This window comes from Dromiciops gliroides, chromosome 5, assembly GCF_019393635.1.
Source record: "Dromiciops gliroides isolate mDroGli1 chromosome 5, mDroGli1.pri, whole genome shotgun sequence".
Lineage (NCBI taxonomy): Eukaryota > Metazoa > Chordata > Mammalia > Microbiotheria > Microbiotheriidae > Dromiciops > Dromiciops gliroides.
In genome coordinates, this window is record NC_057865.1 from 180590397 (window position 1) to 180614167 (window position 23771).

Consider the following 23771-nt stretch of genomic DNA (forward strand, 5'->3'; position numbering starts at 1 on the left):
CCCTAGATTCAAGTCAATTAAAAACATTAGGCGCACCTAATGTGTGAAGAGCACTATGCTAAGGGCTGAGTAAGCAGAGTTATGTCTTTTGAGATGTCTGTGGGATAAGTCTTTTAATTATGTTCCCAAAATAACTGCTACCAAAATTGCTGAACAGACTATTAAACAGATGGCTAACAAACATCTAGAAAAGGAAGTAGTGACCATTAAGAGCTAGCATAAGGGGCAGCTAGGTGGCGCAGTGGATAGAGCACTGGCCCTGGATTCAGAAAGACCTGAGTTCAAATCTGGCCTCAGACATTTGACACTTACTAGCTGTGTGACCCTGGGCAAGTCACTTAACCCCAATTGTCTCACCCAAAAAAAAAAAAAAAAGGAGCTAGCATAGCTACATTAAGAATGAGTTATGAGGGGGCAGCTAGGTGGTGCAGTGGATAGAGCACCGGCCCTGGAGTCAGGAGTACCTGAGTTCAAATCCAGCCTCAGATACTGGCTGTGTGACTCTGGGCAAGTCACTTAACCCCAATTGCCTCACTTAAAAAAAAAAATGAGTTGTGAGGCAGCTAGGTGGCACAGTGGATAGAGCACCTGCCCTGGGTTCAGTAGGACCTGAGTTCAAATCCGGCCTCAGACACTTAACACTTACTAGCTGTGTGACCCTGGGCAAGTCACTTAACCTCAATTGCCTCACCAAAAAAAAAAAAAAAAAGAATGAGTTATGCCAGACTTTTCTGGGCTTCTTTTGTTAGGTCTTCACCCAGGTAAAGCCTACTAACTAGGAATATATTCAGAGGCCCTGCTCTGGGCTCTCTTTTTGTTCTCTATATACTAGCTCTGTTGGAGATCTTATCAATTCTCATGGATATGATAATTATCTCTATGTAGATGATTGCCATGTCTATCCATCCAACCCTCACATGCATGCTAAGCTCCAGTCTCATATCACTAACTGCTTTTTTAACATCTCCACCTGGATTTCCCATGGAAATCTCAGACTCAATATGTCCAAAACAAAACTCCTCAGCCTTCCTCCCAAACCCTTTCCTCTTTTGAAATTCCTATGTGCTGAAGGTACAGCCATCTTCCCATTCACACAGCCTCACAACCTTAGTGTGACCCTCAACTCCTCACTTATATTAACTGTATATATCCAATGTCTCATTAAGATTTGTCATTTTTACTTTAATAACATTTCACTACTCACATAACCATCACCCTGGTTCAGGCCCTGGTCATTTCACTCCTGTAATATTGTAATAGTCTACTGATTGGTCAACCTGCCTCAAATCTCTTTCTGCTCCAATCCATTCTCCTCTTATCTGACAAAATGATATTCCCAAAGCACAAGTATGACTACGTCAATCCTCCCCCTATTTAAGAAACTCCACTGGTTCCTTATTGACTACAAGATCAAATATAAAGTCATTGATTAGGCATTTTAAAGTTCTCATGACATGGCCCCTTCTTATATTTCCTGTCTTTTTATACTTTGCTCTTCTCCATTTACTCTGTAATCCATTAAAAGTGACCTTCTTGGGAGGCTAGATAGCACAGTGGATAAAGCACCGGCCCTGGATTCAGGGGTACCTGAGTTCAAATCCGGCCTCAGACACTTGACACTTACTAGCTGTGTGACCCTGGGCAAGTCACTTAACCCCCACTACCCCGCCAAAAAAAAAAAAAAGTGACCTTCTTGTTCTTCTAATGCCTTTCCTATACTGTATATATCTTTTATGTACATTGTTTGCATATTTCCATTAGCATATGAGCTCCTAGAAGGCAGGAAACATATTTTGCCTTTCTTAGTATCTCTAGAACTTAGTACAGTGCCTGGTATATACTAATAAATTCTAATTGATTGACACTCATTTCTTTTTGTATCAGCATTATTAAACTAGTAGAAGAAGATATTGTAAACATGTTGTTAGACAATATACTACATTGTAGACATAGTTTAAATTTTTTCCTCAGTATTTTATAGGATATTTTATGCTATTCTTATAGAACAGACAGGGAAATGTGGACTAACCAATAGAACATTTAAATGGATTATTATTGATGGTTATTAATGGCTTCCAGAAAATCTTCCTGAGTTACTACATAGGTCCATGTTAACACAAAACCACATAAAAGTACCACAAATATGTTTACTTATAGTAGTGATCCAGAAGATGAGATTAGCGTATAGCAAAGGCTTTTAATGAAATAGCATAGTAAAAAAGAAAGTAGCAATTGAACATTTCTCCTATAAAACACTTTCCTACAATGCACATACTTTTAGTGTGGAGAATGCACACACTGAGGGATCACACTTGGCAAAAACACACATACAGGGAACATAAGTAGCCAGAGCACGTGCATGTATTTACATCAGTCTGATAGCTAATTGAGCTGAAAAGTGTTTAGTCTGTCTTTTGAACTAAACTTCCTTCTGTTATCAGAATAAAAGTCCCTGTTTCCAATCCTCTTTCTGACTTAGTCCTCTTTAACTTGAGAAAATTCCTGGTTGTTAACTTTCATTTCCCCACATTATGTTTCCCTAAGTTTCCAAAATTCTCTGGACCTTCCATGCAAATGAATGGATAAATGAGGACAAGAATAAAAAAGCTTCTATATTTCTCTGGAACACTTGTTGTAGAGGAAACATATTGTTTATTCCCTGCTTTCCACATGCAAATGTTGTTGACAAAACTATATTGTAATTTGAGCTGTCCTACCTGTCTCTTTCTTGTGCCTCAGTTTCCTCATCTATCAAATGGGAGGGTTGGATTAGTTTCTTTCTAATTATAATATGTGACTATGGTTTAATTTTCTATTTTTGATATTAGAAAGTCCCTGTACTGTGTTATACAATGGAAATGTTTTTAACCTTCATCTTATTAGTTCTGTATTGTGTAATCTTTTCCTTTTAGTTATCTCAGACTCTAAGGTTGACAATGGAGGTGGGGATAAAGAAATTGAGCTCCTCAAGGGAATAACTCTGAACCAAAGGGCACACATAAATGATATAGAAATATGGTACTTGATGAATTAAACACATGAGCATTCTGTTATAGTGTCCAGTTTGGATCCAAATATGATATCCTTGGTCAGGTTACATGCGGCATGGGTTTGCCAGTGCACAGTCCTAAAGGGAAATGGGAATGGCGTGGCTCTGGAGAATTTAAGACCTTCCTACTTACAGATGAGTTTGTGGGTATCCATTTGGGCTATGATATGCTAGTCTTGATTGAGAGCATTGCCCTAATTTGGTAAGGCTTGTTCTTCCTATGTGCTTAACTGTCTTCTTTTGGTTCCTAACTGCCATTGGAATGGGCTCCTTACTAAAACAGAGAGCACAGCATATTCCCAATTTCATTGCCATTCAGAGAATCAGACAGAGTATGGGAGAAGGGGTGAAGAAAAAAGGAATCTTCTTCCTTTTCTCATTCAGTCTTGGAAGAAACATTTAGAGATAATACATGTGTATTAACTTATATATCTTCTTTAATTTAATGACCTGATTGGTTATTTCACAATAAATTTATTTTATTCTCCAAGGTGATTATTCCGTCTGCCCCACCCCCCGCCCTCATCTTCAGTTATAGTTAGAAACTGTTCATCAGGATGGCCACTGCTTGGATTGTGATCTACCTGCTTGCATTTCTTATGTTCTGGGTGCCTTCCGGGAAATGGAATATAGATTCTCAGGTTCTCTGGATTCTGGATTCCAAACCCTGACTTTCCAGGAAGAACATCTAACTTAAATCTGAATGTCTAATACAAATGCATAATCAGCAACCTGATAGTGTTTAGTTAGTGAAGGTAACTGCGAATTGGACCGGGACTAGATGCCACAACTAGTAACTGATGGTAACTGAGATTATTGCCAATCAGAGCTAAAGTAATAAAGTCCACAGTTGTTGAGTTACATGTGCCTTGTTGTTATTTAGTTTTTTTCAGTTGTGTCTGACTCTTCATGACCTCCTTTTTGGGGCTTTCTTAGAAAAATACGGAAGTGGTTTGTCATTTCCTTCTCCAGTTCATTTTATAGGTGAGGAAACTGAGGCAAACAGGGTTAAGTGACTTGTCCAGGGTCATACAGCTAGTCAGTGTCTGAGAACAGATTTTAAACTCAGGAAGATGAGTCTTGTGACTCCAGGTCCAGCACTCTATTTACTACACGACCTAGCTGCCCTGCCCATGTGTCTTATTTGGTAGTAAAAATCAAGTCCATGTATTTGTGTCAAGCAGACCTTATCCAAGGCAGATGGATATTTCTGCAATCCTTATTTAGTTGCAAGGAAATGTTATCTTACCTCTGAGTGCTAATGAGGTGTTCTCCATTCTGTTCAAAAACTGGAAAAACTTAAGAAATGTCATGGAATCAAAGATTGGGAACTTTGAGAAGTCTTATGATGAATTTTAGGGATAATCCCAAAGAGGTTATCCTAAAGTTTCTCAAGACTTCTTTTGATCTTTCCTCTTAGGTTCCAGCCAGCCAAACCTAGGGATTGATATACATTAAACCCATTGCATGCCCATTTCTTTTTTTCCCTTCAGTACCGAGATATATATTAACAGCAGTATACACAGTTAGTTACACCTTTATGACCCTGTCCTTCATTTACATATAAGTGGTAAATATGGCGTAGATAGGTTAACAAATTTTCTGTGTTAACAAAGATGTATTTAATAATATTTACTTTGTGAAATGCCAGTACAATAATATAGGAAATGAATATATTGAAAGAACAATAGGATACTAGAATGGAAAGAGCTAATACCTTGGATTTTAATTCCAACTCTGCCATTAATTAGGAGGATGACTTTAGGCAGGCCATTTTCTGAGACTTCATTTCCCCATCTCTAAAATGTTGGTTCAACTACAGTAACTTCCAGACCTAGAAATTTATTATTGAATGATGATACACTTCTGTCCTCAACAAATTTACTTAGTACACCAGTAATAAGCATTTATTAAGTACTGTCCTAGGTTCTGGGGATAACGACACAAAGTTGAAACAATCACTGCCTTCAAGGAGTTTGCATTCTACTGGGAAAGAGACAACCCACCTTTGCGAAAATTGTGATAATCCCAGTTTTTCTGCCTTGTCCAAGCTCCCTCCTTACTGTCTCCAAAAAAAATTAAATCATCTGTTACTGGAAGCAGTCCAAATGGTACTTTGCCTCTGGAAAACAATATTGTCAGTGGCCTGTGTGTTATCTTGGGACACAGTGGCTGCTTCCCAACATATCATACTATTGTATTGGTTCATGGAAATTTTCAGTTGCACTTCTCTGATATAATCCTTGTTTGTTCTTAATCTAGATGCAGTTGTCACTGAAGGGGGAGAGAATTTTAGTGTGGGACAAAGGCAGCTGTTTTGCCTTGCCAGAGCCTTTGTTCGCAAGAGCAGCATTCTCATCATGGATGAAGCCACAGCTTCCATTGACATGGCAACAGTGAGTTGGGGTTTTTTTGTTTGTTTGTTTGTTTTGTGAGGCAATTGGGGTTGTGACTTGCTCAGGGTCACACAGCTAGAAAGTGTCCAGTGTCTGAGGCCAGATTTGAACTCAGGTCCTCCTGAATCCAGGGTTGGTGCTTTATCCACTGCACCACCTAGCTGCCCCATAGCTTCCATTTTTAGAGTTCACTGATTAACTATGGATTAAGGAAATCTACTATATATGAGGACCTGACCTTCTGAAAAGTCCAAGTGGTTGGCCTAGATTATTAGTCTGTGGAACTTCTTAATTAAAAAAGAAAACTTTATACATATATGTATTTTTATACAAGCATATTTGGGCATATGTGTACATACATATACACATCTATGTTTCTATATACATAAAGTTTGTATATTTCTATATACATATATACACATATACAGAGTATGTATATGTGTGTATGTGTATATGTGTGTATATATCTCTCTATACACATATTCTGTGTATGTAAGCATTCCATTTAACAATGTAGATTTGAAATGATTCTGCAACATATAGTAGTAATGGACAGTTGCCTGAGTCACTAAGATGTTTAAGTGACAACATGTATCAGAGGTGAGGATTGAACCTAGATTTTTCAGATGCTGAGGCCAACTTTCTATCTACTTTACCATGTTGCTACACACACACACACACACACACATATACATACACACAAAAAACACCCCCCAACTAATAAGACTTATTGGGGATATCCATTATGTGCCATAGGCCCTTTGAAATGACAAACAGATTTGATGTGGAGCCCCTTTCAGAATGCTTACAATATGATAGGGTAGGACTATATATGTGTGTGTTTGTGTATGTATATATTGTATGTACATATATATGTAATTTTTGTCAATCTATGCATATTATATCATTCTAAAAAGAAATTTTTATTTCCTTGGACAAGAATCCAAGAATAAAGAACCTTTAACAATCTAAGACTAGGCTGAGGGATTCCAAATGAACTCTGGCCTATTAGTAAATTTTTTAAATTAACTTGAAAATAATAAACTGTGTAATGTCATTCATTACATGGCAACAGCACTTATTTAGATTAATAGTTCTGCTTTACATACCAGTGTGGTGTTTTATAATCAGTGCCCCCTGCCACACACACCCCTTCTAAAAGCAGCATAGGATCACTAAAGGACAGCCCTTCCTAATCACATTCATTCAAAAGATAACTATAGGAAAAAAATAACTGAGCGCATGTGATAGTAACTTTGACAATAATATCCAATAACTATATCTCAGTTACCCCCAGATCCAGATTCTCCTCCTACAGACCTTAAGGACAGACACCTTTAGAACTTCATGAAATAATATATTTGCTTGTAAATACCTTCTTCATCTCTGAACTTGAAAAACAATTTAAGAGAAACAAAACCCACCACATTTCCAGGAATCCTCAAGCAGTTGAAGAAGTATTATTTCATATTGATATGCTCATTTTGTATAATTTTTAGCTGTTAATTAAATAATGTCCACTAAGGACTAGCCAACAAAGTTTGACTCACTACCCTAGGTATTTGGGGAAAACACACACACACACACACACACACAAACACACAAACACACACAATTTCTTTAAAATATTTTGTGATGGAACTACTTAAAATTCTTAGATTGGATATAGCCAGACTATTTCAAATTGAAGAATTTTACTTTATTAAAGACAATCCTGAGGATTTAAATGATAAAGCAAGAAGAAATGAGATTAAGTGGCAGTAAGAGAGGTTTAGATAAGAGAAATAGAATGTCTTTACAGGAAGAGTTCTTAATTATTTAAGAAGAATGCTAAGGATGACACAGAATCTCGATCCATGGCAATCTTAAAGGTTATGTAGGAAAGTCAGCCAGCCCTCAAACTAAAGAAAATAAAGAATCAAAATAATTCCCTTGCACCAAAGTTGACCATAGGCCACCCATAGGCCTACCTACAGAGAAAGAAAACAGGAGAGAAGGGTGGGTGGGGGGTATTAGTAAAAGAATAAAGGAGGAAAAAGAAAGTAAAGGGGAATTTTGGATAAACTATTTTGTGGATTACTATTTTGAATAATTTTTGGATTAACTATTTAGGAATTAGAATTCCAGGAATTAGAGTAGGGAAATAGAATGTGGACTATTTGAGTGAAAAGCAGTAAAGCGGGAAAGTAGAAGTGATTTTTCACTTTAGCATATACTATATATCATTTGGAAAATAATATGAAATAAACAAAATTATCATAAAACAAGTTAATAAGCCTAGTACACAGGCACATTATAGGGGTGATAGGGACTTCAATAATCTAGGCATCTGCTGGAGTCTTTCAAAAACAACTAAACTCCTTGTCTTGTCTTTAATGATAATTCCAACCTTCAAAAGGTAGAAAAACTAACAAGAAGGTATTTTATTATCAATTTGATTCTCACCAACAAGACCTAGCCACTGAGGAAAAGATCGTGTGTACTTTTGGGGTTTAAGGGAGAGAGAAGTAACCAATCTTTATAAGAGTTAGTGATTGAAAAAGAGAGGGATGCCAACCATGATAAAGGATGCCTCCTAGATTTGGGAAAAGCAAATTTCAAAGATTTAGGAGAAGAATCAATGGACTAAAATCCTACAGGGGAAGTCAGCCCAGGAGAAATGGCAAAATCTCAAGAGTGAGATTCTAAAGACACAAAGAGAAACCATTCAAATGAAGAGAAAAAATGGGGGTTGTCTATATAGACTGGTGTATATGCATACAGAAATCACCAATTAAATTAGCTTTTTTAAAGATGTGTATACCCTTACCCATAAAAAAGAGCTTAATAAGAGTCAACAGCAGATTATAATAACCAATATTAGCCCTAAAGAAGATTTGAAATAATACATCTTGGTCTCCTTCTTGTAGAGGTGTGTGTTGGGGGGGAAGGCCAAGGGTGTGAAATGTTACATCTACTACTCTCAGATACAATTGATGCATATATTAGTTTTCCTAAACAGCCTTCATTCTTTTGTTTTTAAAATTTTAGTTAGAAGGAAGGATGCTGGGAAGGAGAGGGGAGATGGATATATTTGGAATAAACAATGATATAAAAATAAAATATCAATTTAATTTGATATTTTTAATGAGTAAAAAAAAATGCATATGGAAGATGAATCCAGAGCAGGTAGCAAAAAGTGGGCAAAATGTGGAGCAGTCCTAATGAAAACTGTTGAGTTACAAAACCCAGAATGCTATGAGGGTAATGAAGGACCACAAAAATTGGTATTTTTGAAAGGTATATTAAGGGAAAACCAAGGACAACAAAAAGTAATTTTTTTTCTTCTTAGTTATATTGGCATGAGAAGAGAGAAAAAATGAGCGCCTTCTGACACTTTTGTTTTACAGGAAAATATTTTGCAAAAAGTGGTAATGACTGCCTTTGCAGACCGCACAGTTGTAACAATTGCTGTAAGTATGATCTTCTTTCATCCTTTGTTCCTACATCTGGCCATCTTCCTTCACCTTTGAATGATTAAAATACGTTTATATATTGAATCAGTTATTCTTCTAACAGTTATTGCCTATCTGCCTCCTCCCCAAAAGAGAGTAAATCACCTACAGTTTAAAAATCTTTTCATCAACATATCCAAACTACATTTGGGTACCTTAGTTGGAAAATAAGCTATAAGTATGGACCTAGGGCCATAGAATCCAGAGTAACTCATTTACCGTTTATGCATTTAATCTTACTCTTTTTTCAGTGTACGGCTATTCTTCCCTAACACAGATGTTTGTTCATATGGAATAATTCTGTCCTTCAACAGATGTCTCAATTGCTTTCCCAGGAGCATAATCTGGTGGTCTGAGCAGCAGTTTAGGAATGAGGATTCCCAAATTTGATTGCCAACTCTGCTACTGGTTTTCTGCACCTAATTTAAGTGCTCTCATTGATATATCTTGGGGAAAATAATGACCATTCTACCTTGCAGTATAGTTAGAGATGTTAGTTTTGGAAAGGGCTACATCCATAACATAAAACAAACTACTGGCTAGTCATTTTTTTTACGTTGGACTTTCAACTCAAAACTTTTGTGTCATTTATCCTACTTCCTCCTTAATATAAACTTCTGTTTTGTTTTGTTTTCCATCTGACTCTTTTCCCCTTCACCGGCTGTTGGGAAAATTCTTGCTTGTATTCAGCCTTACCACTCAACAAAAGTCATCTTCCAATCAGCCAACTGCTCATTTTCCAACCTGCTGACTTTTCCTCTTGTTCTTTCTGTTCTTTTCTTTCCAGCATCGAGTGTCTTCTATTATGGATGCAGGCCTTGTTTTAGTCTTTTCTGAGGGTATTTTAGTGGAATGTGATTCTGTTCCAAACTTGCTTGCTCACAAGAATGGCCTCTTTTCCACTTTGGTGATGACCCACAAATAAACCATCAAAATCTACTCAGCATATAAAGTACCTCATTCTCTGGTAGTTACTTTACCAGCTTCTATAATACAAATTTACCATAATGGCTGTATGCAAAGGTGTGGCAGTACAGTGGGGAGGGTGACTTGCCACTGGCCTATATTGCCCAAAATAAAAAAAAAAATGGCCTGCATGGGGTAAAATTATATTATTAAAATTTTGCATATGCATATACATGTGCAATAGAATAAAACAATGATATCAAATCTGCATGTCAAAAGTGAATTTCTTGCCACCAGATTAATTTTTCATCTAAAGGGCCAGTTTCAGTGTTTCTCAGGGTGTTCCTTATGTGCTTTCATACATACTATATTATGCTTCTTTGTTGCTTGCTTTTGAAGAGTGCATGATTTAATGAAATTAGTTTTCTGTGCATGAAGTTGTTCTGCTAGCCCACTTTGGCTCTGTGTGTGATTAGGGGTGAAAACAAGAGAGGACAAATAGGAAATATGGACAAGGAAGAGGACAAAATCCTTTAAAAGGACATCTTACACAAATTAGGAGAATATTGCACCCAACCAAGGTTGATTAAGACAAAATTGTGAAGTAGAGTTTTTCTTTGGCACCCTGCCTGCTTTACCTAACTTTCCGTAGTCTTTCAGTGTCCCCTTCTATCTTATTTATCCTAGATACCTAGGCTTCCCATCAGCTGAAAAATGAGATAATATATTTGTAAAGGATTTTGCAAACTTTAAAAAGTTACATGTGTCACTATTGTTGTAGTTGTTGGTAATTATGATGCCTCCGTGGTTCCTTATTCCATGGAAGGATTATCTAATAAATTCATGGAACCTGTCTGTTACCATTTAAATCAAAGCATATAAGCAACTATCTACTCTACATCTTGCAAGGCTGGCCATGATTCCCATTATGCATAGAACATGGGGCTACTGCATAGCCTGACATGGTGCATTCTTGGAAGATTAGCTGGACATGAATTGGTATAGACAGGAACATTATATTTTTTGACTTATTTCCACTCCTCTTTATGTTTGTTAATATTTCCTCATTACTCTATCCATGGTAACCACCTTCTTTTTGAGACACATTTGGAGGATAAGGTACCATTTACATAACAGAAATATTTTTTTTCAACTAACCGTGGATCTTCCTGCAAGAGATTATCATGATTGGAGCCAAAAGTCAGACCCTCTCCCCTTTGAAGGCCTAGTAAAGGCCCTTGTAGGGAATGAAATAGGGAAGAATTTGAATTTGCCAATCTTTTTTTATTTCTATGATAATGGTATCTATTTTTTTCTTAAATGAGAAGCTTTCTGTTGATTTCATTTAATTACCTAGAAAATTATGTGACTTAAGAAGAAATTGGTTTTAACCATTAAGTCCCAAGTACTGAAGTATTAAATGTAAATCCCATATTAAAATATGGATTATTTCTATTGGTGATTAGATTAATTCCCTGGAAAGAATAAGAATTTCATTTAAAAAATTAATTTCATCTACATTATTCCCACTGACAGCATTTTGTAAAAGGGAAAAAAAAGATTTGGCTTCATCAGATGGAACTCTGCCACATTTGCTTCTTTGGCCAACTTTTTTTATTCTTTATTTTTAATATAAACACAATTTTAGTGTAGCAAGCCAATGTTTATGATAGTCTATTTATGGATTTGGAAGTTTACTTGCTTCTCTCAGTGAATGGTTGAATTATTTTTTTAAAATATCAATTGCTAAGAAAATGGAAGAATTAGGATTTAAGTTAGTTTTGGTTTTGATTAAAGTATACAAAAGTTTACAGTAAATCTTGCACAGTCCATTAAGTCTATTTTTTCCATAGACATTGAGGGGCTGACCTTATTCAAGGAAAGGTCCTTATAAAAGGAAAAATGACTTGCTTCCTCCCCCTTCTTCATAAGGGTGCCACTTTTTAAATATACTATGGTTGGGACAGCTAGGTGGCACAGTGGATAAAGCCTCAGCCCTGGATTCAGGAGGACCTGAGTTCAAATCCAGCCTCAGACACTTGACACTTACTAGCTGTGTGACCCTGGGCAAGTCACTTAACCCTCATTGCCCCACCCAATCAATAAATAAATAAATAAATAAATAAACAAATAAACAAATAAATAAATAAATAAATAAAATAAATAAATAAATAAATAAATAAATAAACAAATAAATAATTATAGTATGGTTGTGTATATTCAAAACTAATACAGTTTATGATAGTACCATCAATGCATAGATTTTTTTAAAGTCAATGAGCAAATTCTAATTCCTGTCACATTCCATATGAGTATCATCTATTCTCTATGGAGCAACTATAGTATCATGCTTCAACATTGAAAATGTTCCCAACAAACTTCTCCTTGCTGAGGGGCTCCAACAAAGTTTAAGGGTTTAGGTGAGGGCACTAGGAGAAGACATTAAGAAATACTGGTAGGGGGCAGCTAGATGGTGTAGTGGTTAAAGCACTGGCCCTGGATTCAGGAGGACCTGAGTTCAAATCCGGCCTCAGAAACTTGATACTTACTAGCTATGTGACCCTGGGCAAGTCACTTAACCCCCATTGTCTGCAAAAAAAAAAAAAAAAAAAAAAAGATTAAAAAAGAAAAAAGAAATACTGGTAGAGGGGCAGCTAGGTGGCATAGTGGATAAAGCACTGGCCTTAGATTCAGGAGGACCTGAGTTCAAATCCGGTCCCAGGCACTTGACACGTACTAGTTGTGTGACCCTGGGCAAGTCACTTAACCCTCATTGCCCTGCCCAAAAAAAAGAAAGAAAGAAAGAAATACTGGTGGACTGATTGTACTTCAAGGTATAGAACCTGAATGGAAACTGTTTAAGCATGCTGACATGACAAATGCATATGGAGTAAGGCCCCTTTCAGAGTTTGGTTAATTGTAAGATGGAGAGGGTTACTCCATAGCTCTCCCAACATTCACCACTGATAGCAACACATCAGTCTTTGTGAGGGAGTCAAAAGATCCCCATCTTTTGAATTTAAATTTTTTATTTGATTTGGAAAAGTGAGTTTTTCCAAGTATACCATTGTCTAAAAGTTTGTTTCAAACAAGGCACTCCAACCACATGCCACATAGAATCTTCAAATATCTCTTCCTGGCATTCATTAAGCTTGCCATAATCCTTTAATTTGTGACATGGCCCACAGGCACAGGCTAGATCTAGATAAGGAAGGTAGATGAGATACAAAATTAGACAATAGAATAACACTGATAGACTGTAATCAGAGTGTGATTTCTGGAGTGGCACCTTGGGGTGCCAGTGTATGCAGAGCATATGCTTTCACTGGGATTCCTACTTAGACCTTTGAACACTGATCTGTCACAGCTACTCTTGATAGTCATTCATTCGTTTCAGTAAATAGCTGTTGAACTAGTTCATTTGTTTTCCTAGTACAGTATTATAAAGACAAGCTGCAGCAAGCTATAAAGATTTTATGTCATAATCTAAGTCAAATTCAGGCTTCTTTATATCTCTAGCCATAGTAGCCAGGATTTAGAAATCTTCAAGTAAATGGTACCTCATTGTAGGAAAACGGTAATAAACCTCCTGAATTTCTTCACTTATACCCCCAAAATAATGAATGCTTTTGGTAATCTGCCTAAAATATTTCATTGTAAAAACTGTTCATTTATGCTCATGAAAGATTGTAATGATGATATATTGGGTTTGTCTTCTTCCCACACAGCATCGGGTTCACACTATTCTGACAGCAGACCTGGTCATCGTGATGAGGCGAGGCAATATTTTAGAATACGACACTCCAGAAAGCCTCTTAGCTCAGGAAGATGGCGTATTTGCTTCTTTTGTTCGAGCAGACATGTGAAAGGGTCCCTGAATATGATTGACATCGTGAAAGCAAAATGTAACACCTGTTGTCTGTTAAATGGGCTATCTTTTCTAGCCTTTGGGAAAAAGTCTCATTTTAGCTTTTTTCAATTTGTAGCTTAGAAAGTGTCCTTCCCACATGAATAACATTTAAAAAATAATAAAAATATCTCTTCACCAAAGAGCATACACATGTCCCCAACACTAGCTTTCTTAACGTTTTTATGTTCCTTCCAAATATTAATTACTTTATATTGTTTCATTGTTGATATACTCATGACCAGTAGGTCTTGCCTTTGAGAATGGCAAGTCAGGCTACTTATGAGGGTAGGGTTACAAAGTCATGCTTTTATCTAACCTCAAGTTTTTGTAGTTATTTGCAGAGGATGCTCAGCATCATAACAATTTTATTTGTATTTATATATTTTCATAAACACTGATCACAAATCAGTCATACTTTGTTATTGAGGTCTTCAGAAGATTAAGGGGAAAAAAAGAATTCACTCTCTATATGTTGTACTTTTACTTCAATCCTTAATCTATATGAATAGTTCTAGTCTTAAGTCTCTATCTCTTATCCTGTTAGAAAAAAGTCATCCAAACTTCTAGTAAATAGTAAATTACTCAAATTTAGCAGTTCTTGTTCAAATGACTGATAATTTGAAGGAAAATAATAATCTTTCATCCATATATAATTAGCAAGAAGAATTTACTAGACCAAGAATACTCTCTTCTCCAAGACTGTAAGCTTCTTGAGGTTAGGCATCTCATCTTAATTATCTTTATATCCTCCCCAATGCACCTAGAAATAGTTCTTCACACTTAGTAAATACTTAATAAATGTTTGTTGAACAAATTAATTTTACCTTGTATAGCTATAAGCCATAGTTTCAAATGATAACTAGGGTAAAAATAAATCCGTACTCACTCAGCAATTGACCAGTCACATTCTCTGTGTACTACCCTCTCACCTGTGAATCCCAGAGCAGTAATTTAGATTTGAAGCATTTTTGTGGGTACCTATTTAAAGACATACATGACTCTCCATTGATGTGTTTATTTTTCCAGATAGGCAGACACCACATTAACTCAAAATAAAAGACATTTCATCAAAGTCAGACAAGGAAAAGTCCTATTAAGTACACTTAGGGTTATGTTCTTCTACAGGTGTGCCACTTCTGCAAAAAGCAGGTCTTGGGAGTGGTACATATACAAACACATAAGGAGCCATATGTCAAGGATACATGAATAGCTAGGACAACTCACACTTCCAACACTGATGAGTACAGATGTTATCTGGTGATGCTATTACTCAGCTTTCTCCTAGGTATCACATCTCTGTGCTGGATAGCACAACTTCATTTTCAAGTTGTCTCTGATGGGCATGTTCTATGGCCTCTTATTTTCTAAGTTACTCTCTTCTACCATCTTCTGGGTTTCATCAACCTAGCCTCTTCAAGGCCAGCCATCTTCTAATAGCTAGAAAGCCTCTCCCTGATAGAATAAGTTACAGTTCTATTCATGCAGTCTATGGCTGACTGTGAGCCAAAACAGATAGATGAGGCAGCAGGCAACAAAAGCTAACAGAATATTTCAAGCTGAAATGTTATGTTATTTTTATTATTTACTTTTGAGGTTGATTCAAAGTCTTTGTTATCAAACAACTATCTGGCTTGGGGTTAGTAAATTACTTGTAACTCCCATTACTTCCCTAATTGTGAGCTCATGTCCCTAAAATCTAGTTCAAGGATTGTTTTTTCTAAAACAAACAAACAAACAAAACACTATGTACTGAGATGAGCTTCATTCCCACTTTGGCATGCAAATGAAATTAGGGTAGGAACAAAAGTTAAGTAGCTAAAGCCATCACTCTCTATCCCTAGTTTTCGGCCCTGCCCTTATTACTTATATCTTCCAGGAACAAAACCACATTGATTCTCTTTTGTTTACTTCTCAGCAGAGAAGCATTCTAAATATAAAGACTACATCCTAGTCTTCCATTTGGAACTCAGAACACTGAAATTCTCTAGAGGGTCGATGCATTCAAAATTCAAAAACACTTGCTAAACATATTATTTGTGTTTAGTCTATGTCTAAATGTAATTTGTTTATTCTAGATAGAATTGTCTAATGATTCTGAGAGAACTTTCTTTTTGGCCTATCTTGTCCAAATGTCATTTTAATGAGTATGTAGAGAGTGTATAGAAAGATGTTTTAATACTTTAGCTATCTGCATGATACGTTTTTCTATTATTGAAACCTAAAAGCATAAAATGAAATATAATAAATCCCAATTCAAATAGGCTTTGTCATTCAAAAGTTCTCTCATATAATTCCATACACAAGCAACATAGAGATAATTTTTTTTTCTCATATCGATGATTCATTCTTAAGCACTTGTTCAGTCATTTCAGTTGTCTGACTTTTCATGACCCTAATTGGGGTTTTCTTGGGGTTGGCAGAGATACTGGAGTGGTTTGCCATTTTCTTTTCTTGCTCATTTTACAAATGAGGAACTGAGGCAAACAGGGTTAAGTGACTTCCATTTTTAACATTCCTAAAGGCTGAATAGAATTAAATTAACCATCTATAATCCGGCTTTGTAAATATTTTCCAAAAATCTATTAGCTGCATCAAAGTTTCACTAAACCACTAATGTTTATAAAAGCTGATCTGGTTCACTCTTTGGCTTCCTGTCAATGTCTCTTTCTCCTAGGAGGTACCTTTTAAGAAAGGACAGAATGGCATACATTTATTCAAAAAATATTTATTGTATGCAATGTGTGAGGAGTACTATGAGGGGCACTAGGGAGATACAAAGGTTATAAGACACAATCCCTGTGCTCATTTAATTTTCAGTCTAGAAATCTGTAATGTAGTGTGTGATACAAACTGTAATGACATGTAATTCCCTCTGAAAATATAGGACATCATACCACAAAGTGCTAATACAACTATCACAAAATCAGTTTGAAGTTAACTTGACTTTAGCATCATTTTTACTGGTCTACCACTCTAATATTTGTCAGTGTCACTCATATTGTTAATCATTGAAGTTGAATGGATATCCACATATTTACAAAGCTACCCTCAATTGATAAAATTGATTTTTTTATTGGGTTAGTAATTTATTTTGTTATATTATCTCAAATAAATGAGTTCTTTAAGGAAAAGATTAAAACTTTTAAAAAATATATATCTATATACATATATTTAAATAAAAAATTATCCACATCTATAATTTTCTTTGATGTTTGTAAAAACAAAAAAAAACACAAGTCCACGTGCCTTTGTTAAATATAATTGGTATATTGTTACAAAAAGAAATTCTCAAAGAAGTATATTTTCTCTAGATTTCCTTCTACAAGTTAAATTATTCTTTCAGCTCAACAATCATTTGCAATCACCTACTAAAATTATGAAGAGGTTAGAGTTCCAGTTTGGGTATCATTTGAATCTTTGAATCCACCTAATATGAAAGCAGCATGGTATAATGGGAAGATTATGGATTATAAGTGAGGAAACTAGATTCTACCACTAGCTCTGTGACTATGGATAACCCAGTTGAATTCTCTGTGATATAATTTCTTCACCTGTGATATAATAAAAATTTTCTTTTCAAAAGATGTGTCCATCTGCCAGCCTTCTTTTACATACCAAGTTATTCTTTATTCACAAGAGTGACTATTCTCTTTTTTGGAATATTGCTAGCTTTTAAAAGATTATAAATTATTGGTGATACGCCATTATTCTTGCTGTTGAGAGGGTACATGGCTTTGTTTGGATTGTCCTGCTTTTACATTTACTTTAGATCCCTTTCCAGAACTACTCACTCCCTTAATTATTTCAGAATAGATTTTGGAAAAAGATTCTACTAAGTACAATGGTGGCATAAATACATTTCATTATTTTTTCAAATCAAATAGTAGAGTGTTCTGTTTTTCAGGATTTTTGAATTTGATATTCTGGTTCTATACTAATATGTCTTTTATCAGTTATTTTAATATATTCTTAATATTTTTAGTATTGTGATACATAGTGATATTTCCATTGTCTTAATAGCCCTTGATTAAAGTGAATTACAGGTGTTTAATCTTAGCAAGATCTTTACACCTGTTAGTGTAATACACAGCAGTCAAGTGGATGAATCTTTTTATCATGTTCTGTTGTCTTTCCAGTAGGCATTGTTTATAACTATTGTTGGAATTGGAAAAACTCTCAATAGCAGGAACCATAGTCCTGACTTTTGAGAACCAATTGGTTGACAGTGACCCTGAGGTCTTTCTTACTTATTCCTTGCTATTATAGATCCTGGTTGTTAGGGGTGGGTCTTACTCAGGCTGGTACCCTATGAGGTCAGGTTGGATATTGGAATAAAATGGAACACTTGGAGATCATTCCATGGTTAACAAAAGGAGACTTAACTGAGCCAAAGTAGGAAGATTATTTAACAGGGATAGGCATCGAGGCTTCCTTGAGTTGATTCAGCAGGATGAATCTCCCTTGGCTTAGCTACCCATTCTTTTTCTTTTTTTTTTTGACTTTCTAAAAAAAAATGTACTCAATAAAACAAGCATTTTCATAATATACTACAATAAAACAGATGATTGTACATAAAACCACAAATCTACTACGCAAAAGTTGCTACTCCCTTCAAAAATACAACAAAATTATCATCTAAAATTTATTTTTTTCTTCCTTCCCCCACCCGCCCTAGAGATACCTATCATTAGACACAAATAGCTGCGTGTATATGTATATGTATAAGTATATCTATATCTATATCCATATATACACACACATATATATAGGCAAATTATGTATATATGTATAATGTAACATTCTATATATCTATCAGTTATTTCTCTGGATGCAGATTTCATCTTTCTTCATATGTTCTTTATAGTTAATTTGGGTATTTGTAATAGATAAAATAATTTATTTGCTTAGTTGTTTTTAAGACAATATTGCTGTAAACAGTATACAATGTTCTCTTGGTTTTTCCACGTTTTTCTAAAATCAACCAGCTCAGCATTTCTTATAGCACAGTAGTATTCCATCATGATCCTGCCACAACTTACTCAGCCATTCCCTAATTGATGGACATCCCTGTAATTTCCAGTTCTTTGCCACCACAAAGAGAGTTGCTATAAACATTTTAGAACATATGGGTTCTTTTCCTTTTTCCCTTGGGAAAGAAGTGGCATTGCTAGGTCAAAAGGTATAGGCAGTCTAATAACTCTTTGAGCATAATTCCAGATTGTTCTCCAAAATGGTTGGATAATTTTACAATTCCACAAAGTGAATTAGTGTCTCCATTTTTTCATATCCTCTCCAACATTTGTCACTTTCCCTTCTATTATTTTAGCCAATCTGGTAGGTGTGAAATGATATCTCAAGGTTGTTTTAACCTGCACTTCTCTTATCAATAATGATTCAGAACATTTTTAATATAATTATAAATTGCTTAGATCTCTTCATTCGAAAACTGCCTGTTCATATCCTTTGACCATTCAGGGGATGACTTGTATTCTTATAGATTTGACAAAGTCCTAATTACTATTTATAAATTTACCTCCATTTATTTTTTACTATTTTTCTTCTCACACTCTCTCTATACCTTATTCCTGTTGTTTTATCTTTTCCCCTTACCCTCTTATTCCTTATTTTACCCACCCTTCTAAAATTCCCTCCCTTATCTTCTCTCCCCCACCTTCCTAATCTTATTCCATACACCCTCTTAAAAGTCCTTCCCAGTTTTCTAACCTCTCTAGAAGTTCACTAATTAAATATCTGGAGTGTCTGAAGATCGTTCTAGCTGATTTGTACTTGGGCAACAAGTGATGTCAACAGCCTAAGCCTTTAGAATCCTCAACCAAACAATTATAAAGGATAGTCTCGATACCCTTTAAGGAAAAGCTGGCCTAACTTGTATGGGGAAAATGGTTAGGATATTGCTCCCCCCCTCACCCCCGCCACTCCTCCCATACTTACAGAACTACTTTTTCTGTTTTCCCCATCCTTCTCTCTTGATTTTAGAGAAATCTAGGCCAAAAGGCCATTCTCTTGTCAAATCTAGATCTCTCCAAACACCTACCAACCCAGAAAAACTAAGACATGGGCAGATTAAAAAGTCGCTATTCTCAGTTAATTCTACCCTTTTAGAACAATCTTGTTTGTGGACCCCATTCTTGGGAAGACCATCGCCATAGTTTTCCCAGACCCAACCACATCTGAGATTTTCCAGACTATCTAGTACATAATCACCTATTACACTCAATTCCTATATTCCTGACCCACCTTTACCCATTTTCAGTTCAGATTTACTGCTCTCAAACCCTGGCCTACCTGATGAAGCAAAATGTTGCATAGGCCTCTGGGCCTAATAAGCCAGCCTCAGTCATCTTGATGGAGAAGGCTAAAAGTGTTAACAGATAACCTAAGACTTGATCAACAGTAGCTAAAAGGGTTAACAGAGAAACTAGGGTTTGAGATTTTATCAACAGTACAGTAACCAAGAGGGTCTGAGTCCCTATCTACCAACAATATTAACAAAAGCTTAGGGAAGGTAACCACAGGTCATTAACCATTAATAGCCATTAATAATCCCAGATGACAGGACACCCTAGAAACCAGATCTTAAAGTAAAGAGATATCCTAAATGTGTAATTTAAGATTCTAAATATGGATTCTAATCTGTTCCCCCAGTTTTGGGGGAAACTGACTAAAATCACTGATAAAACGAGTTTAGGTTTTTAAGGGTTTATTGAAAAATAGAAAGAGAAAGATTGAGAACACAATTCCAACAGCCTGGCATTCCTATCTTTCCTCAAATTTCCTGTGAAGTCCTCTGCCGCCACCCCCACCATCAAGTCAGGAACCCAAAAGAGACAGAGCTCTCCACACAGGCCTTCTTTCCTCCTTCCTGTCTCCTCCCAGAAAATAGGAGGCTCCTCAAGTTGATTGGCTGGTAGCCTTGATAGACAGCATCCATGAGCAAACGTCACTTCCTGACGCCAAGGAAAAGCCACATGGCCTTGCCCTCTGAGGCATTTTCCTCATGGTGGAGCTTTCCTATAGTAAGTCTCCAGTAGGTGGCATCATTCCAATAATTACAGTCCCCCCTTTTGTTTCATTTGAAAAACGAATTTGTTTGCTCAATGAAACAACCAAAAATAATATCCTATGCTAGCTAACACTATGTAAATAACAATATAGAAAAGGAAGAGAAGAAAGAGGGCCTGCGCGGAGAGGGCTGTCTCTTTGGGGTTCCTGACTTGATGGTGGTGGTGGTGGCAGAGGACTTCACAGGAAATTTGAGGAAAGATAGGAATGCCAGGCTGTTGGAATTCTGTTCTCAATCTTTCTCTTTCTATTTTTCAATAAACCCTTAAAAACCTAAACTCGTTTTATCAGTGATTTAGTCAGTTTCCCCCAAAACTGGGGGAACAAATTAGAATCCACATTTAGAATCTTAAATTACACATAAATAAAGAGACCCTTGAGGGTCTAACAAGTTTAAACATGCCTTTACGAACATGCATAGAAAAGACAAAATGTGTCCTTAGGTTCACCTTATGACATTTAAACCCCAAAAACATACCCCTTAGGAAACAGGTATCTACCACAGAGTTTGTCCTAGGACCCCAAGAATTCCAAATTAGGATATGAACCTCCCTAAGGAGGAGATTAAGATAATGAGGTTAACCTATTCTCACTATAAATAGAACCATTTTTCCTCTCCCTATTTGAGATACCTTTCCTCTTCTCCTTTGATATTCTCCCTGTGGTGTCACAGTATTCTAATAAAACTTAGGAAAGTAAGTCACTGAGTCTTGTAATTCTTTGGGATGCCTCATGATCAATTTGATCAATTAAACCCATCCCTACAACAACTCCATTAGAATCAGTCCTCCAGTATAGCTCCTAAATATCAACTTGTTGACAAGCAGGATGGTTTCAGAAAAATATGGGAAAACTTACATGAAATCATACAAAGTGAAGCGACCAGAACCAGGAGAGGATTTTACCCAGTAACAGCAATATTGTAAGGATGACCAACTTGGAAAGAAAGCACTTTGATCAAGTCAATAATCCTATACAATTCCAAGGGATCCATGATGGAAAATGCTACCCACCTCCAGAGAGAGAACTGGTGAACTCTAAATGCAGATTGAAGCATACTTTTAAAAATGTTTTCTTTATTTATTGTTTTATTTTGTTTGTATTTTATTTTGCAACGTGACTGGCAACCTATTTTTGCTTCCATAACTGAATTAGCTGACTGGTCATTGGTAAATTTTCTGATGACTTTTATTATATCTTTTCAACTTTAGGTAACCAAAAATGGTGAGCAGTTATTCTGAGAAGGTTTTATAGATTGAATTTACACTTCAGAGATAAGCAGCCATGTCATATGATCATAGTATCAGAGATCTGCATTTGGATGAGGCTTCAAGGGCTAACTACTCTAACTTCCTCATTATACACATGAGGAAACTGGGGCCCAAGAAGGTTCAGTGATGAGTCCAAAGTCAAATAAGTAGTAAGCATTAGAGGTGAGATTTGAATCTGGGTGCTTTGGTTTGACATAGTATTCTTTCCACTATACCATGGTCCTATAGTCTTCCAAAATTACAGAGTACTCAGTCTTGAGTATCTGGATCTAATATAAGACACACATCAGACCTGACCAGGAGCCATCTACCTCCTGTATGCATAGTATATCTTCTGGTTGTGCATCATTCCTCATCATCTTCAGATAAGATATTTGCTACCAGCTGCTCTGCTTGGTTTTGATTCCACCTTCATCATCACACCCTCTGGTACACCTCCTCAAAGGACAAAATTCCATTTGTGTACTGTCTTCTCTGATCATCTGGTAAGCTCCTTGATGATACCTGAGGTACTGTTCCCACTTATGATCTGTTTCCCTAACTCACTTGTTTCTTGTTTCTGTGCATATAGCCTGGTAGTATCATTTGTACTCATATAAATCATCACAAGTGAATATTATCCATTCATTTGAACTAATCTTGGGAATCCTTTGTCTTGGATATGTAATGGGAGAGACATTACATAACTGGCCAGCATGCACAGTGTACTCTACCTAAAGCAAACATTCACATGGACTTTAGAGCTTTAGCAGGTATTATTTTTTATTTTATTTTATAATCTTAAAAGTTTTTTTTAATAATTTTCCATTTACGTGTAAAGATAGTTTTCAACATTTAGTTTATAAGATTTTGAGTTCCAATTTTTTCTCCCTCTCTCCCTTCCCTCCCTCTCCCCTCCCCAAGACAGAAAACAATCTGATTTAAGTTATATATGTACAATCACATTAAACATATTTCTGCATTAGTCATGTTGTGAAAGAAGAATCAGAACACAAGGGGAAAACCTTAAAAAAAAAAAAAGGAGAAATAGTATGGTTCAATCTGCTTTCAAAACCCACAGTTCCTTTTTCTGTATGTGGAGAGTATTTTCCATCAGGAGTCCTTTGGAATTGTTTTGGATCATTGTATTGCTAATGTGATAAAATAATGGGATTTGGTAGATGCCCAGGGGCCCCACCTGAAGACTGATTTGGATGGAATTGATTGAATTGGGTGAGACTTGAAAAACTGACTGAGAACCTACTTAAGAATGATTAAATGGAGACCACACATGGTCAACCCTGAGTAGGGTGTTGTTCTCAGAGGCTGTGGACTACACCATCAACAGGAGCCCACTCTCAACCAATCAGCTTGAAGGACCTCCCCTTTTGGGGAGGAAGACAGGAAGTAGGAAGTTGAGGCTGGCTGGCTGGATCTCTCTTCCGTCTGGAATTGGCTTGGTGGCAGCAGATGGAGAAAAAAGACAAGAAAGCAGATAGAGAGTAGATAGATTTTTCTGGCGTCATGGGATTCCATCCCTTAAAAGCTTAAACTTTTGCTGAATTTATCAGTAAATCTTAGCCAGTTTCCCCAAAAAAACTGGTGGGGGGGGCGGGGTTAGGACCCACATTAGATTTTTTTTTTCTTTTTCTTTTTTTTTTTTTGAGGCAATTAGGGTTAAGT

General features: G+C 36.2%; 1 protein-coding gene across 7 annotated transcripts in view; it reads left to right on the top strand.

Annotated features, from left to right (window-relative positions):
* Positions 1-17337, top strand: part of ABCC9 (ATP binding cassette subfamily C member 9) — a 196940-nt gene extending 179603 nt beyond the window's left edge. For 2 of the 7 annotated variants that reach the window (XM_043967998.1, XM_043967999.1), the window contains 4 exons: positions 5312-5445; positions 8835-8897; positions 9727-9778; positions 13574-17337. In XM_043967998.1, coding sequence (XP_043823933.1) covers positions 5312-5445; positions 8835-8897; positions 9727-9778; positions 13574-13836 — 512 coding nt within the window. In that variant the 3' untranslated portion in view covers positions 13837-17337. Of the gene's footprint in view, positions 1-5311; positions 5446-8834; positions 8898-9726; positions 9907-13573 lie in introns of all 7 variants that reach the window. The other 5 variants (XM_043968000.1, XM_043968004.1, XM_043968001.1 and 2 more) reach the window with 3 other exon arrangements.
* The last annotated feature ends 6434 nt before the right edge of the window (positions 17338-23771 follow it).